The 19,489-nt window shown below is 27.2% G+C and overlaps 1 protein-coding gene across 1 annotated transcript; it reads right to left on the bottom strand.

Annotated features, from left to right (window-relative positions):
* Nucleotides 1-325: 325 nt before the first annotated feature.
* On the bottom strand, nt 326-17,337 carry LOC122499697 (elongation of very long chain fatty acids protein-like). Its single transcript, XM_043608176.1, has 5 exons — nt 16,801-17,337; nt 7,859-8,049; nt 3,789-3,869; nt 3,162-3,345; nt 326-2,387 (listed from the first exon to the last, which is right to left on the bottom strand). The coding sequence occupies exons 1-5, from the start codon at nt 16,859-16,861 to the stop codon at nt 2,056-2,058; spliced, it is 849 nt and encodes a 282-aa protein (XP_043464111.1). The 5' UTR covers nt 16,862-17,337; the 3' UTR covers nt 326-2,055.
* Between the last annotated feature and the right edge of the window lie 2,152 nt (nt 17,338-19,489).

Consider the following 19,489-nt stretch of genomic DNA (forward strand, 5'->3'; position numbering starts at 1 on the left):
AGATGTATGTGATCGTTTAATCTCAGCACAATAGGATTAATTCAATAATTTTTTTTATTTAATGCGTAATAACTAAATTAAGGAATACAATAAACAGCTCTCGATTGGTTTAATCGTCGACGTACGCGTTTCGCTTTCTCTCTTCGTACTGTTTATCTTTCGTTCAAGAATGCGTTCTAACTTTCACCCGAAAACACCAGAGTGCACCTTGAAGACGTTTAAAAATTGTAGATGAATTTTCAAGTGAACGCGGGTAAAATGAGTCACTTTCTACCTACTTCTTTGAAGAATCTATCAAAAAATGCAGTAAATTGTAAATCATAAGTAATAAGTTAATTACTTTAATGAATATACATTAATTTAATGTAATTTAATTTAAATAATAATTTAATTACATTATGTTCTTAATTATTAAGTTAACTTTCCTTGGACGAAAGTATACAATTCATAGGCTACCGGTATATTATGTTATTTACTTATTTTTGAATTCTAATACAAAATATCTGAAAGTGTAAAAATCCGGATTTAATGATAAAGAAAAAAATGATAAGTTAAGAAGGCCTTAATAAAGTTTGTATTATACTACAGTTTAATAATTAATATTATAATTATTAGTGTTTCAGATCTTTAAGTATGTATACATGACTCTTATTTACAATGGAATCTTAGGTCATTCCTACTTACACTAGGAATACCATGAAGATTTTATATATTTTACACTATAAACTCTGAACTGAAATCATTCATAGCTTAGTTTAATTTAAAATCATAGATAAATATCTTCTTACTATTATATTAAATTCTGCAAAAATACAAATTTTATATCTACCCGGTAAAACAACTAGAATAGAATGGAATTAAAAGAGTTAATTCCGAAAATTCTCTTCTTTTAATCTCACGTATAGAAATTTGCAAATTTCTATTTATTTCAATTCACGTGAGACTGAATATGAACGGAAATTTCTACTTTTCATTATTAAATTCTATTTAGAAGATTTCAAGTCTATTCCAGTTTAAAAATAAAATATATTCAACATCACTTTTTCCAGAAGGCATTGTTTGGAATTAAGAAAATTAAATCTGTCCATTTTGAAGATATAGAAATTAAGAAGTAATTTTCGGGATTAAATATAATAAGAAAATATTAAATTTTCGAGAATATGAAAAAATTGTAATTCTTTTCTATTCCTGCCTTATTACTGGGTTTTTTTAATCTTCTATAATATTGCTATGAAAGGCTTTCAAAGTCAATGTCGACGTCTATCCAATTTTATACTTAAAATTATGTACTTTGAGAAATACAAATTTTTCAAACTTGTATACTAATTTATAATAAAATATACATATTAAATAACTTAGTTTGCAAAATAATAATAAAAATTATTTTATGAATTTAATAATACAGGCATTCTTTTATTTTTATAATAAAATAGTAGAGGAGAATGGGGCAAGAATAATAAGAATATCTCGATGCCAGAAGATGAAAAAAAGTTTAAACCTTACCGGCTACCAATTGAAAACGCTACTTAAATACTGATGTATGTTAAACATATTTTTTGGTAAAATATTATATCATGATTTATTTCAGTTTTTCGCGAATATTTCCTTCCATACATTTACTTAGTTAAGTAAATTCCAAAGTGAAATTTGGTGCTAAATACGAATATAATGTTCTTTTAAATAAAATCCTACTGAGAGTAAATAAAATTTTCTTGCTCCAATCTCTCCTGACTGTTTAATTAATTTCGTAAATTTACAATCTGTCTAACTCTCTGAATAATTATTATAATGAAGTTCTAAAATCGAGTATGATTTGCATGTTTAACAGAGTAAGTCCGAAAGGGTTAGGATGCTTTTCTAAATAAGAATTGGTTATAATTGTATGCATATACTTTTTCCAATTTTATAGGGATGTTTCGATTATTTTTTAACTTTAACGAATTGAATTGTCTTATTTTTTAATTCCCCTCGGACAAACCCTTATATTGTTGAATTTTTCATGATCAATGGAAAATCTCAAATGATAAAAATGAAAATGTAATTTTCATTTAATTTTTACTGACTTTTTGACTTTCCATTAGATATTATTTTTGAATTTCCATTTTGTTCTACATTTTTAGTTAAATTTTTCTTAATGTAAGTTTTATAATAAAAATCGCCAAAAAGGACAATCATAAAAAGATTTTGTGGGATCATAACTGCTGCTGGCCATCTTGGAAATTCACAATTTTTAACCCAAACTAGTTGTGCGAAATGAAAGAGGATTAAAACGAATTGCACCAGTTGAAGTTGAGTGATGTACTTCTTCCACCAAGGCTTACCCAATTTTAAGGATGTTGCCAAATAATGACTGTACATGATAATATGGACGAAAGAATTGACTAAACCTGTAACAAAATTTTATAATTTAATATTAGTTTAACATTATCCTAAGTTAAAAGCATGTATTGAGAAAACTACGAATTAATTATATTATAATGACTATATTCAATAATATACTATATATGACGTCATGATGTTACACAGATAGCACGATAATTATAAAAAATTTGCTGCAAATTTGAACGCAAGGAAAATTCTGTTTTGTGAACTACAATTATTGAAATCTTATTGCTAAATGATTAGTTAAAATGCACTAAAAATACTAGAAATATTGTCCATAACACTATTCATTATTAATTTTTATGAATAAACAATTGCTTGTTGTACTAAAATTAAATATTTTTTATTGAAAATAAAGTCAATTATACATTATTTTAAGACAACTAAAATGCCAATTGAACCATTAAAATCCATGAATAAGTTTTTAAGAAATTAATTGTTGACATTATGTTTTCTGAAATTAAATACCTACTATTAAAGTAACTACATTACAATAAAAAAGAAAATTAAAAGGTTTTGAGTGGCTCCTTTCAGGTATTCTGACTCCTATATAAATAAACTGCTTATATTTAAATAAATCCATGTGCTCCTGAAGTAGGTCCCTTAAAAACTTAAAAGTGTAAACAAATATAGTAAGAAAAGCTATCCGTCAGTCATAAGAAAGTATGGGAATCGCATAAGTCTGTCTCACTCCCACTCATGGGATATGACTGACGTGTTAGGTTTTCGTACTGTATATCCTTAAATTATCTAATTACATATAATTATATCTATCTTACCTAAAAATGTAACATGACCTCCTGGAAGATATTTAACTGCACCCCAGGCGCCCATTACCATTCCTGTATGATGATATACATGAAGAAACGATATTTGATTGTACTTTTTTCGAAATACAAAAAACACTGTGTCGAGAAGATCAATTATTTTTACGATGAAATAAAGCCAAACAGTTCCAGCGATCTAAAAATAATTAATAAAATATACTAGTTATCAATGTTTTAGATATGGTCATATCAACTTTGACATAAGAGTAATAGTCGCATCCCCTAGTAGGAATATACTCTACTCTTAATTGTCACTCGGTTGGTGACAATTTCATCGACACCGAGTATTATTTTGTGTGTTATGAAACGGTGTACAGCTTTTTGATATACACTGGAGTTTGTTAAAGTAAAAAAAGGATGGATAGAAATTATAAGAGAACTTAACAGAGGGTTATAATTACAATTAGGCTTGCAACATAAGAGTTTTTTAAACAAATTTTAAATGCTCAAGATTAAAGAATTTGCAATATAGTAATAAAAATTAATCCAAGATTACATTTGTTAACATTTTGATTTAAAAAAATATATAAATTGAATATAATATAGGTAAAAATTTAATTAAAAAATCATAGTTTTTACCTCTATAGCTTTGGGATCAGTTGAAAAATCTACTGGTTCACAAGCAAATTTGTAATCCCACAGCCAAGCTAATGCAAGTGCCTAAAAATATTTTTAAAAAATTATTACATTACTTAAATTGTTCAACCTCTTTTACAAAAATTTCAATAGTTATAATTAAAAATAATTTAGACAAATATTAATTTGCATTTCAGAAATTAATTTTTTTTGTAATTTTGAAAGTTCTATCTACATAAATAAACGAAATTTAATTAATTTTTCAGTAAATGATTATTACACAGGTCTGCAAATTTTGGCTTAGTTATGTTCCAAAAAAATGTTTATTAAAGCAAAATAATAAGATTATAGCTACAGTATTGGCCTTCGGTAATTTATTAAAATTAGACGTAAATGTTTTAATTTCAAATTCGTGTAATTTAGCAGAAAAATCTGAATCAAGTAAAATCAATTCATTGCAATTATGTCATAAACGTTTTTGCCAATAAAATATAAGACATGTTTGTAATTATTTAAAAAATGAAAATATTAAATTTGAAGAAATAGATTTCTTTTGCGACGGATGTTCTTATGGCAAGCAGCATCGCTTAATTTTTTATAAAAAGGTTGATCGACCAACTAGAGATCGTGAAATAATTTACACTGACGATTGTGGTCCTATGGAAGTAGAGTCAATCGGTAAGAAAGATTATTTTGTAGTTTTCAAAGATGATTTTTCGAGTGTGACGATTATTGTTAAATTGAAAATATTTATTCTCTGTAAATACAGAAAACGTTTTTGTTTTGTATAAATCGTCGTACAGAAATTGGTGTATGTTGAGTGTGGACGGTGCGTGCGCACCCCGCGAGTCCCACTTCGGCCAATCGCGAGCTAGGGAGTCTCTCCCCGCTGAGACCTTCTCCCTCCAGCGCCAAGCGAATCGAGGGCCTCGGAAGCACGGTCCGAGAGCATCACTTTTCGAAGCGGTATTACCGCGATAGGGTCTCTCGCAGTGGTCTTACCACGAGTAGAGTAAAGTGGTTTTACCACAAGCGGTCTTTACCGCAGCAGAGATTAAGAGGTCGTATCGTCGATAGAAATTTATCGTTTTGTGGATTCACAAATGTCCGTTCGCGCTTTTACGTCATTGTCCATTGTAATAATAGTTTTCGCGTCGTATTTGTCGTCAAACGACGTTTTCGCCTCTACGAGTTTATTCTTATCATTTTTTATTGTTTATATGTCGTATTTGTATTTCACTTTTTATCGTTTTTTGCTTAAATAAATATCGAATTTTGACTCTGATCGAATGTTAAAACCTTTTTTCAAAACGAACCCTGACCGACAAGCTATCTTACTTTAACATTCGTTAAACGAGTTATCGAAAAATTTATTTTATGCGTGATAAATCCGAAGTATTTGAAAAGCTAAAAACTTTTGTTCAGGAAGTTGAAAATTAGTTTAATAAGAAAATTAAAAAAATTCACAGTGATGGAGGAAGGGAATACATTAATAAAGATGTTGAAACCTTTTTAAATAATAAAGGAATTAAGTTTTCAGTTAATGTCCCTTATAAGCCTAAACAAAACAGAATATCGGAACGCGAAAATAGAACGATTCTTGAGGCTACTCGAACAATGCTTTACTCTAATTCAGATTTACCTTTGTTTTTGTGGGCAAAAGCAATGAATACTGCCGTTAATGTTATCAATCGTACTGGTCCAAATAGATATGGTGACAAAACTCCTTATGAATTATGGTTCAGTTAAACGCCAAAAATTGACAATTTAAAAATTTACGGAACTGAATGTTTTTCGCATATACCGAAAGGAAAGAAAAAAAAGCTAGATAAAAAATCTGTAAAGGGTTATTTGGTAGGTTACCTTGATGATTGTAAAGGTTATCGCATATATCTACAAAGTTTAAGAGATGTCATTTGTAGTAGAGATATTTTGTTTAAACCAGAAAAAGTATCAAATGAAATGATTTATATTATTTCTCTAAACATTAACGATAAAAAGGGTATTGAAATTATCTCTGAAGATACTGATCTTAATTTTTCAAAAAATAATTTAAATGAAATTGTTTTTAAAAAAACTGCAATCTTCAAATAAAATTAATCATGCGGGTACAGAATTTCGAAACAGAAAACAAATTAAACAAACGATATTTTATGGCTTTCCTATCTCTTTATTTTCTGACAGATTACCATTAAGTTATAATGAAGCGGTAAACTAAAAAATACAAGGAAAATTGGCAACTTGCGATGCGAGGTGAAATGCACTCTCTGCATGAAAATGGAACATGGGAATTAGTTAAAAAACCAGAAAACAAAAAAGTTATTGACAGTCGTTGGGTTTTTACTAAAGAGCTCAATCCAGACAGCTCGGAGTGATTTAAAGCGCGATTAGTAATAAAGGGTTATTCTCAAAAGGAAGGAATTGATTATCAAAAAGTGTATATAGTTTAAACAAGCTCCAAAAGGCTGGTCGCTGGACAGAGTTTTTCACAAATTTTATTAAATGTTTAGGATTTCAACAAAGTGTTGCTGATCCATGTTTTTATATTTATTCAGAACAGGGTGAAAAAATTTATTTTAACGATTTAAGTAGATGATGGATTAATTGCAACAACAAACGAAAACTTAATTGACAAATTAATAAAAGATTTGAGTAAAGAATTTTCAATCACAAGCACTAAGGATGTTAACACGACCAGATATTAGCTTCGCGGTAAACGTAATTTTTAAAAATTTAGAAAAAACGAATCAAAGTCACTTGGTGTTATTTAAACAAATCTTTCGTAATTTAAAAGGTACTATTGATTTAGGCATTTTATATTGCAAAAATGAAAATGAGATAGCGAATACTCAACATTTGTGTTTAATATTCTATAATTATTCAATAGAGTAGTAAATAGTTATAAGGGATTAGAAAACTGGATTTTTACCACTTATAAAAAATATATAATGGATTATCTCCAAAAATATGACGTGTAATACACTTAGTGTATTTTCTTCAAGGTTCACTTTTTGGCAAAGATTCAGGTAATTCAGGTAGACAAATGTACAGAGCACTTAGGTGCCTATTTTGCGGAATGAGATAGTCTGTTGCTAACATTGGTTCTATGAACAACTCAACTTTGTAAATCTCATTTACATTTAATAAATATGTTTTATATATTTCCTCCTTAAACTGCACAAGTATATTATTTTAACCATATACCTCAACAATTTAAAATAATACCCCAAACCGGTAAAGTAGTAGTAAAATAACACAATTTTCAACAAAAACACTTATAATCATTTTGTATATTGCAAATTCATTGCAAGAAAATTATGTAAACAATTTTTAATAAACAATTTAGAAAATATAACTTTTCTTTGAAAAATCGTTCAGGTACATTATTCTATACGTATTTTTGTTAAAGGAAAATATTTATTACGATTAAATTCAGATAATCCATTTTTTATTAAAAAAAAATAGTGTAGGCTTTCTATCTCTATTTTGCAGTGTCCTTCAGACACAACCCATTTATAATTTGACCGACTACTTTTGTAGTACATTTAATAAAGCGACATCTTTAATTTGTAAAAGTCGTGCTCGTCGCGCGAAAAAACGCTCAGTCTTTTACTGAGAACAAGAATAAACGCATATTCTAATTAAATCAATTTCGAGATATTTAAGTTTGCTAATTCATGAGAGAAACTGACGAGTATCACGAGAAATTCGACTGTGAATGTCGACGAGAAATTGTAGCAAAGTGATTCTATCGAGTTGAAATTTCCAATATACTATTTTATGACATTATCGTTATTTTCGATATTTTACGGGCGATTTCGCACTCCAGTGCCACATTTTGAAAATTAATAAATTAAGCGAAATTAAGATAAGTTATAGTTAAAAAAGTTTTTAATAATATTGTTCCATAAAGCAATACTAATAAATGTAAAATTTCTAAAAAAAAACACTACTGTTAAGAAAAATGTGCAATGAAACACAAGACGAAGAAACGAATTTTCTATTTCTTAGTGAAGGATACAATCCTTTGAGCATATGGCCTATTTACATATTTAAATTTTTCTGATACGTACTTTATAAAATAAAATTGAACTAAGGATGACTTGCAAAACATTATATATTTGCATTATTCTGTCCAGCTGATAAGGAGATTTATTTGACATAAATCTTGGTCCAACATTAAAAACAAAGTACAAATACAATCCCAATAAGGTCACTCCTGGCCATGGAGTTCTCATAAGAAACCAGTCCTTTGTTCTCGGATCTAGAAAAAACATTAGCCATTGAAGCAAAGTTGATCTATAATATAAATTAGCATAAAATTATATAAATTAAAATTTGCAATTATTTCAAAGTTTTCTTATAGTATAATAAGCATTATTCACAATAAAAAGCAATTTAATTATTTTTATCCCACATGCACAAAAATGGCGCTTTTAGATAGCTGACGACAGGGAGTAAAGTAACTCATTTGTTCGACCATATGAAAATGGCGTCCATTTTCTCCCTTGTGCAAACATAACCGCTGATCCCATGCGTTATTTTTGCCCAAGGGAGAAAATAGGCCGCCATTTTCATATAAGTCCAACAAGTGAATGACTTTTTCTCCCTGTCGTCTGCTATCTGAAATCGCCACTTTTGTTCATTAGGAATAAAAAATATCGTAAGTAACACGAGAATAAAGGCAGCCTATTTGTTTACGGTGATTTTTGTGACACGAGTGGAGGTCGAGGGCGCCGTAGGCGCCCCGAGACCGGAACAAGTGTCACAAAAATCACCGTAAACAAATGGCTGCCTTTATACCCTTGTTGCTTAATATACTATTATACCACCGTCAACGAGTATCAGGACGATTACACGCGACTTTATGAAAAAGCATGCCATCACTTTTTCAATCATATCTCGTAAATAAAAGGAGATACAAAAAAACTTAAATACGGTTAGAAAGCTGATTAAATTTTTGCGTAAAATATGCCGTCTTTGAAGACATTTTGTCAACTATTTTTTGAGTTGTAGAGTGAAAAAGAAATAAAAAAAAATTATCAAATTTTCTCATTTTGGTCTCTTGACTTCAACTTTTTCAAAAATGTAGAAAAATTTAGGTACCTTTTTTTAAAAAACAACTGAAGACTCGATTCTGGCTTCGCGCGGCTGCGAATGGGAGAGAAGGCAGGGACGGATTTATGCTGGAGACTCGATTGTGGCTTCGCGCTGCTGCGAATGAGAGAAAAAGCAGTGACGAATTCATGCGGGGGAATGGTGAACTTTCGAGTTTCTTTATTTTTTCGTGAAACATCATTATTTATTATTCTCCAGCATAAATCCGTCCCTGCCTTCTCTCCCATTCGCAGCCGCGCGAAGCCAGAATCGAGTCTTCAGTTGTTTTAAAAAAAAAGGTACCTAAATTTTTCCACATTTTTAAAAAAGTTGAAGTCAAGAGACCAAAATGAGAAAATTTGATAATTTTTTTTTATTTCTTTTTTACTCTACAACTCAAAAAATAGTTGACGAAATGACTTCAAAGACGGCTGATTTTGCGCAATATTTAATCAGCTTTCTAACCGTATTTAAGTTTTTTTTGTATCTCCTCTTATTTACGAGATATGTTTGAAAAAGTGATGGCATGCTTTTTCATAGAGTCGCGTGTAATCGTCCTTATACTCGTGGACGGTAGTGTATATCAAATTAAAGAAAATGCTCCCATAAATACAATACAATATAGAAGAATTAATAGATATGACGCGTTAGAAGTCGGGGAATTATTAAACTTATATCTAAGTTTAATGTACGTGAGGTACGTTAATGAAACATTTGTTTTGTAGAGATAAATTTTCTTCAAATTAAAAATTAATAATTATTCAATTTTCAGATATGAAATCGACAAATGCAAAACAAAGTTCTTAAATGAAGACGAGATTCTTCAAAATGAGTGTTTCTTTACGCTCATTTGCAACGCAACAATCAAAAAATCAAAAACTGGATTTACTTGAAAACTGTTACTCGTGGGGTTTCAGGGTCTATTTATACGAATACGCAGTCAGGGTAAAATAATTTATAACGGCGGATCTAATATGTGGAGGTCAAGTTATTTACAAATTCATTAGATTGGCATGAAATTACATATTAAAGAAAGAAGAAAATATTCATACAGAACAATTCACCCAGAGGAATTTGAAAACCTAAAAAAAGGTATTCTACATGACTGGGCATTATCAATGCAAAAGAAAATTGACATAAAACTTAAAGAAGAAGATGACATCAATATGTATGGTCTTGCATCTACAGGGACAATTTTGGGTATAGACGAGTTCCTGCTAGTAGTGCACCGATTGAATCTGAATTTAAAAAATATTAAGAAACGCATAATAACTGAAATGGAGCGGATAGATGAAGCGGTTCAGAAATTAATATTATTATAAGGGCAAATTAAAATTAATCAACTGCAAACAGGAAAAAACTGAACGCAAGTGCCCAGAAGTTGAAACTTCAATAAATTTTCTCTACCTGAAAAAAGCCCTTTAAATAATCTCTACTTCATGGAGGATCATAAAATTTCAACAAGTTCTCCTAAAGTTCTCCCTCAACTTAGTCCTCTAAAGGATTTATCAACTGAAATGAACATAATTGATCAAGTTAACAGTTCAGCTTGTATTGCGTGCAAAAACGGAGACTTTAATTAAAATAGATGAAGAAGAAGAGGGCCATGGACAAAGACGACTGTGCATTGCTGGTTCTCAGATTTCCAAACGAAAAATGAAAATTGCTCAGAATGAAATTAAAAATTGGAGAAACTTAGGACAACTTAAGAAAAAGGTTAAGTGCACCGTATATGTAAATCACACAAATCGTGACTTAGAAGATAATTTATCTTCGTCAAACTGCCGCATAATACCTATTATAAGGAACGGAAACTATGAATTCTTAAAATTTGTAAGTATCGAAAAGAAAAAGATTTCCCTGTCGAATACGTATTCCCTCAACAGTCTTTTCTAATTTCTTTTAGCAGGAGTTACGGACAGGGAAAACGTACTGCAACATTTTCATCAGGAAAGGTAAACAACGATTTGTTTCATGTAGTGTTAAGGGCATTAGTTAAGGGCGTTTAAACTTATATGTATCGTTAGAGGCCATCCATAAATTACCTAAAATTCTTTTGCAAATTGAAACCCCACCATTTTTTTTATTTCAGACACTGTTACATACATTAGCATCAATGTTTCTACTGGTCGTAACAAAAAGTTGGACCCCACCATCCCCTTAAAGACTTACTTAATTTGATAATGACTTTTTACATTAATTGAATACTTTTTGAAAAATTTACTTTTATTTTTTACAATTGGTTATAAATACTTTAGGAGGTGTTTTCTGAAGTCATAAGGAGTTAAAAAATAGAATAAAAAAATAAATTTTTTTTAAATTCTAAAGTGTAGTAGTACCTTAAGGTCGAATACAATCATCTATTGTCCATGGCAACTATTTTGGACCCCCGATTTAAGAAGATTCATTTTAATGATAAAATAGCTGTAGCAAGAACCATTCGTTTTGTTGTTAATTTCTTAAGAGAATTATCTTCGCAACCGAAGGAGTCCAATTCTAAACATTCACAAGTTTCAACTTCAGGTAAAATTTTAAATAAAAAATAACCATTCTACAGCAGCGTTTCCTTTTAATTTATTTATGCGACTTTAATAATTTCTTTATTTTAGAAATAATTCCCATTGTTTCAATATGGGATGATCATAATAATATAGTACAAAAAGGAAATGAATCTCTCTAAGAAGATATAAATTCTAAAGATCTTCCGAATGACTTAAGGAATTATCTTAATACACCTGTTCTGACAATAAAAGATGATCCAATATTGTACTGGAAAAAAATTAGCATAACATGTCCTTTCTTATCCCAAATTGCTCTGAAGTATTTGACTGTGGTAGGAACGTCAGTGCTCTCTGAGAGGTTATTTCCTATAGCTGGAAATATGTTGACGGAATAAATAAATCGCTTAGGAAGAAAATTACTTTCGAAACAAATGTTTCTTCAATCTGTTGATAAACATTACTTGTAATCAGGTACTTAAAATAAAACATGCATTAAGTATAATACAAACATTCTCGTTTTTAAAAAGCTCGTTGATTAACTTCTACATAAGTTCCAATAAGACTTATCGAACTGTAATTTTTTAACTTATCAGGAAGTTGGTTAACAGTTAAAAAATATTTAATTATTAGAATTTAAATGTTTCAAGTTGCATTTAAACAGAATATTTTGGAGAAAGAAAAGTTCTTTAAAACTTAAGGAATACCTCAGAATGAAATACATTGCAGCAAAGCTTGCTTCTCTTAAAATTCCATGAAGGTAAATAAAACGTTTTAATTTAAAGCTAGTTGCTTGAATTTTAGTTAAATTCAAATGTTTTTCATACCATACGTGTATTTTAAAAAAATTGACATTTTCTTTTGTAGATACGATTTAAAAAATAATATAAGAAACAATTTATGTTTTCAGGTTATTTGAGTCAACAAGACAATAGCAGTGTCAGCGTTGTATAAAATAAAAACTTGATAGAATAAAATTATATTATAGTTAGAATAACGATTTTTTATTAACTATCTATTTATATCTCTGTAAATCTGTTTCCTTTTATTAAAAATGTTTGTTCGCTATAGCAAATTAAAAGTATTTTTAAGGTTTCAAGACGGAAATATTACATTGGAATCAATTTCTAAATAAATTAATAGTCCTAAAACCGGCAACAATTATGTTATTTTAGGAGCTGTGAAATACAGGGGTAAAAAATGAGAAGTTCCAAGTACGTCGGACATTATCTTGCAATTTTCAAGAGAAACTAGCCAATTCGGCTAGTATATGATCCCACGAAAAAAGATCAGAAATTTAAAAAATTTCAAGGGGGACACTATTGAAAAATTTTTAACGATAATGTTGTCATTTAGTTGGAATTTGAATATTGGTAATTTATTTAAAATAACTTTTTTTTAATTTTGGACTATGAATTGAATGGTGCTTCTGGTCATGTTATTTGTTGCATAATGGATACCAACATTTTAGTTAAACTTTTTTTAAATTTATTGATAGTTTATAAATTTAGTAGAAATTGTGCTTTGTATAATGATAATTTGATAGTCATATGAAATTAGCGCCACTTTTTCAAAAAACAAAAAAAATGACATTAGTTCAAGTTTCTTCCCTCTGGGCACGAGAACGTTCCTAAAACGCTTTTAGAACGTTTCATGTCCGCTACATTACGGCTTAAGAACGTCCAATGTTCTAAAAACGTTTTTGGAACATCAAACATTTTTAAGGCGTTATGTGGAGGACATGAAACGTTCTAAAAAACATTTCTAGAACAAAGACGTTTCCGTGCCCAGAGGGTTTAGGAATAGTTCTACAGTTCAATAACGATTTTTTCAATAGTTCCGGCAATTAACATTTTAAAAAAATATAAAAAAATTTAGGTGCTAACTTCGCGTAGCACTACAATTTCCACGTCAATTCCACGATTAAATTACCAAATAATAGTTTTTTCATTTTATTAAAGTTGTTTGGCTAACTTGATATACTTCATAAAATTTGTTATTTGAGGGTTTTATAGTCGCTAATTACGAAATTTACAAACATTTATTCAATTTGCATGAAAATTGTTATTGTGGGCTTTATAGTAGGTAATGAAAGACCCACAACTCTCAAGTTACTAAGCAAAATAAAATTGAAAAACAGCTGAAATTTCGACCTTAAAAAATGTGTCCCTAAAATGTCCACCATTCAAAATTCACTGAAAAAGTTTAAAAAGTAGTTAATTTGGTTCATAATCATGGAAAAAATTTGCTTAAAAATAAAATATTAATTAAATCATTATACAGTAGTTAATATTGTACTGAAGAATAACAATTCAATTTGAATTATCTAAGTAACATTGCGTACAAATATAACATGATCCGCGTTTTTTATACATTTTAACATCAATTCTATAACACATATTTTTATAAATATTTCACCCTAAAGAATTTAAAATTAATTTTACACAAAAGCGCGTAGGTGTCCACCTTAGGGCCGAAAAAGTGTCCACCTTTGGTCCAGGACGACATTTTTTTAAAGTTTTAAAAAAAAATTTACAACATTTAATATTATCAATATTTGGCAATATTATTTTACTATATACATTATATATAGTACAATAATATAATTTTATATATATTATATAAGCAGAATCACGAAGATATTTATCACTTTCAAAATTATTAACTATAATCCCAGCACAGAATTCCCCAATATTTTTAAAAATCATAAAAGTGCATTCTTTGATAGAACTCAAATATCTTTTAGATAAGTGATAATTTTAAGTAACTGACTATGATATATGTTAGGTTATACCTCCTACTGAAACGAAAAAATTTTAAATTTGAAAAAAAAATTTTGTGTTAGATATTGAGTTAAGAAAATGTGTAGCCCTAGTAAAATAAGAGCAGTGTTTAAATAGAAACAAATAGGTACCTAACGCTTTAGTCAGGAAAGTATTTATTAATTGACACCTATTTTTAAAATATTTGAACAAATTTAAAAATTAGAATAAATTTAAATGAGTTTTGAAAATAAATAAATTAAAATACTCAAATAAATTAAAAAATTTGAATAAATTAAAAAATTTAAGTAAATTAAAAAATTTAAATAAATTTAAAAATTTTAATAAATTAAACAATTTTAATAAATTTAAAAATTTAAATGAAATAATAAATTTAAATAAATTAATAAATTTAAATAAATTAATAAATTTAAATAAATTAATTTTTTTAAATAAATTTAGGGCTGTTCGCCTATAATTTAAGTGCCTACAGGGAAACTGCACAAAATGAAAATGTACTAGCTAGTTTTTAAATAAAAATTATAAATTGCATACTGCAAAAATGTATACGAATTAAATTAATAATATTGTATGCGCTTTAACGATATTTAAATTTATCTCTATATTAAATCATTTACAGTTTTCTAGTATACAGTTAAATAGCAAATGATCTTTTAAATGCAATATTATTAATTTAATTCGTATACAATTTTGAAGCATGCAATACATAATTTTAATTAAAAAAATGTCATTCAAATATTAGCTGGTATACACTTTCATTTTGTCCAGTTCCCTTGTAGGAAACAACAACCGACCCTTAAATAAATTTAAAAATTTTAGAATTTGAATAAATTAAAAAATTTATGTAAATTTAAAAATATAAATTAATTAAAAAATTTAAGTAAATTTAAAAATATAAATTAATTAACAAATGTAAATAAATTTAAAAATTTTAATAAATTTAAAAATTTTAATTAATTTAAAAATTTTAATAAATTTAAAAATTTAAATAAATGAAATAAATTTAAATAAATTTAAAAATTTAAATAAATAAAATAAATTAAAAAATTGAAATGAATTGAAAAATGTAAATAAATTAAAAAATTTTAATTGGGTAGAGGGTGCCAAGGTGGCCACCCTAGGGAAATTCTTGTGCATTATTTAGCAGCACTGAATGCTTCAGGTTATTTTCATTGTTTATGAAGACGAAGTTTTTGGTTGTATTTAGACATGTATTAGGTGTTTGTTTCTAACAGAGACATCATTAAATATCGGTTATAAAAAGTTTGAAAGCATTATTTTTTAAGTGATACTGTGATTACAGTTAATAGTTTAAAAGTTTTAAACTTTGTGGTAATTTTGTTTACATATAATACAATAATATTATAAATGAATATCAATAAAATTGTGTTATACAATTTTTTGATAACTTTTAAAAATGTCGTCCTCGCCCTCAAGTGGCCACTATGCATTTTATGTAAAATCACTTTTGAATTCTTTTATGATGTAATATTTATCAAAATATATATTTTATCGATTTGGAAAATTGTGCGATGAATAATAAAATAATTAACAATATTTTAGAATGACTTCTTATAAGCAAAAAACAGAGTTTACAACTATTAATTCTGTGATTATAAGCCAAAAACAATACATTTCAAATAAATAAATACCATAAATTGATTATTGCAAATATTTTTTTAATTTTTGAGTAAATTTTTGAATGGTGACCATCTTGGAACCAGTTTTTTTAAAAGCAAAATTTCATCTATTTTTCCAAAGTCGCCTAAATTTTATTTTTCTCAGTAAAATAAAAAAATTTGTTTGCTAAAAATTTAGCTAAGGAGATACAAGGTAGTTTCAAGGTATATATTATTAATTATGTTATATAACACCGTTTAGGAATTACAGTCGTTCAAAAGATAAGTGCCCACCTTAGAGCCCCATACCCTAAATTTAAATAGGTCATTGTAAGGTTGCCGTGTGAACTTACTCTGAACTTATCATGTAAGGTTACAGTAAACTTACACGGTAAACTTATATTATTTTAAAAACCGCCACTTAACATATAAATCTACTCTTTTTCACATAAATTTTAAGCCTATGGCCAGCATTATAAACTCAAGCCACCACTTTTAGCGAGACTAATGAGCCTGACTAAGAATGACTAATCAAATTTTCAATAATAATTTTATAAAAATTGAAAATTCAATATTTTTTAAACTTCAACCACAACTTACTTCACTATTACGTTCAAATGTAAAATAGTTATTAAAGAAATAGATACGTATGTCGTAATAACAATTTATCAAAAAAGACAATAATTTCAAATTTTTTTATTTTTAACATTTTTAAATACTGCTAAGTCTTCTGTTCTAATAAATATTTTTTACAAAAGTAAACATATGATTATTACAAAACTTCTTTATTGTGGACCAAAAAAACACGTATCAAGTTTGAGTAAAATGGATTAAAAAAATTATTTTTTATGTAAAAGTATATTTTAAATAAGTAAAAGACGTTAATTGACATGACATAAAATTAATGACGACTACAACAAATTTTTTTAGAGTTTAGAGAACATATACAAAAAGACACTTAAAAACGTCTTTTGAGAAAGTATAAAAAAAGTATAAAATAGTAACAATGTTTAAATACCTGATACTTCGTCATTAAAATATTTATATCCCTGCACAATAGCCCTGACTATAGTTGCCATTTTGAATCAATTTTTCTCTGATATCCTGCACTTATCAATATTAATAAGAATATCAGGCACTTGCAAATCAACATACAGTCCCAAAAATTGAAAAAGAAATTTAAAAAATAATTTTAACAAACAAGTTTTACGCTACTTATTAGAAAATTTTATTGTTTAATTTTCTTCCCTCCCCTTAAAAATTTTCACTATTTATAATTTATTAACTTTCTATTTTTTCACTTCTTTGGAAAAAACCGAAATTTCACGTTTCTTTCAGTTTAACTCTTATGGATGAAAAATATCGAAAAGAAAGATTATTTATATTTTGAAAATCATCTTAACCCACCCAGCCACCGTGAAAAACTAAATTGTACTGAAAGAAACTTTTTTCCTGATGTTAAACATACGACCATTGTATTATAATTAAAAAGAGACACTTAAATTACTCAAGAGGTAAACGCAAATCACGTGAGCGCGGCAAGTTTTTTGACCCTTTATAGTGATGTTCAATTTATAGTTGTGATCCACAACAAAAACCCCACCGTGAAATTCCCCTTCCAGATACCGATGACGTAGTATAACAATTTGAATAAGTATATTATTTGTATTAAGTTCTTAGAAAAATGTAAATAACTTAATTACTAATGACTTATTGAAAAACATTTAAAAATAAGTATTTAAAAATTTTTTTGTCAACTCATGAAATGTAATTTTATTTGCGTTTATAATATGGTTATATTTTCAAAGTTCATTGTACCAAATACAGTAAATTTTCAAAACATTACTTGTGCTTTGTAAAAAAAATGTGTAAAATTTATATTTTCTGTAAAATTTTTTCATTAATTTAAAAAATATTTAGTGGTAAACGTTTATAAAAATAAAATATGAATTGGAAAATAGTTTTAATATTATTATTATTATTATATTCATATATTCTAACATAGAGAATTCAGGGAAAAGTCAGGAATTTTCATTAAAAGTACTGAAAAAAAAAATTTTTAGAATTCATAGGAAAATTCTGAATTTTTGTGTCTTTTTTTAACTCATAAACCATGAATTCTAATACCAAACATTCAATTTTTTCAATTTCTGACGAAAATTTCTTTTTAAATAACTTAAACCTTGAACAACTATCATAAAATAAATAAATTATTTAATGAATAATTTTACTCAAATATCTCAAATTTAATTTTAATAAAGTTACGTTTACAATTGTGATCAATAAATGAACTTCCAACGGTTTTAATTTGAAATTTTATAAAATTTCAATGTTAAATGAATTTAATTAGAAACTTTAATGAACTTAGATTTTTGGAAAATTTTAATAATTTAAAATCTTCTAAAATTAGTTAAATTTGTCAATATATGAGGCATTTCACGTCAGAAATATCACGATTTGCAAAGGGTATGCCGATTTTCGCAAAACTTCGTAGGATTATAGTTCTATATAAGAGACTTCTTTACCCCAAATTTAAAAAAAAAATTCAAAGTTTTTGAAGATACGCCATTTTGAATTTTAATATTAATTTTATAAAAATTTGAATATCTCGGAATATTGTTTATGGATTTTTATAAAATTTACACATTTTTCAGGTAAAAGTATGTACTTTAAAATGCAAATAAAATTAATTAAAAAATGCATTTTTAAATAAAAAAATTTTAAAAAAATTTTTTAAACAATTTTTTGTTTATTTACTTCTCTCTGAGAAAAATGTAATTAACATATTTGGATTCCTTATGAATTCACCTTTAATTTTATAAAAAAAATTATTGGAGACTCAACTAGTTCCGGAGATATTGAATTTTTTGTAAAAAAAAGCATCGCCGCGCCATAGCACCGTACTGCACAAGTCGCGTAGTACGTTACCGCAGTCGTGAATTGCTGCTGTAACTATGACTATTTTTTACAAAAAATTCAATATCTCCGGAACCTGTTGAGTCTCTATCAATTTTTTTATGAAATTAAAGGTGAATTCATAAGGAATCCAAATATGTTAATAACATTTTTCTTAGAGAGGAGTAAATAAACAGAAAATTAAAAAAAAAAATTTTTATTTAAAAATGCATTTTTTTTATTAACTTTATTTGCAATTTAAAGTACATACTTTTACCTAAAAATTGTGTAAATTTCATAAAAATCAATAAACAATATTCCGAGATATTCAAAATTTTATAAAATTAATATTAAAATTCAAAATGGCGTATCTTCAACAATTTTGAATTTTTTTAAAAAAAATTTGGGGGAAAGAAGTCTCTTATATAGAACTATAATCCCACGAAGTTTTGCGAAAATCGGCATACCCTTTGGAAATCGTGATATTTCTGACGTGAAATGCCTCATATATTTAATTATTTATTAAAAATAATGGATTTACAAAAGAATTTTAGTTAAAAACACTAAAAAATTGAATTTTAAAGAAGTTACAAATGATTGCAGAAATTTAATTATTTTCAAAAGTAATAACATTCTTATCACAAACTTTAATTATGTTTAAAATTTACAAAAAAAAATCTTGACAAAATCCCAATTATTATCTTTATAAATAAAAAAATACTTAAAAATTCAATTATTTCCAAAAATTTTAATAAAATTCTTGTCAAAATTTCAATTATTTTCAAAAATTCTTTTCATTTGAATGATTTTTA

This window comes from Leptopilina heterotoma, unplaced genomic scaffold (genome assembly GCF_015476425.1).
Source record: "Leptopilina heterotoma isolate Lh14 unplaced genomic scaffold, ASM1547642v1 Lhet_172, whole genome shotgun sequence".
Taxonomy (NCBI): Eukaryota; Metazoa; Arthropoda; class Insecta; order Hymenoptera; family Figitidae; genus Leptopilina; species Leptopilina heterotoma.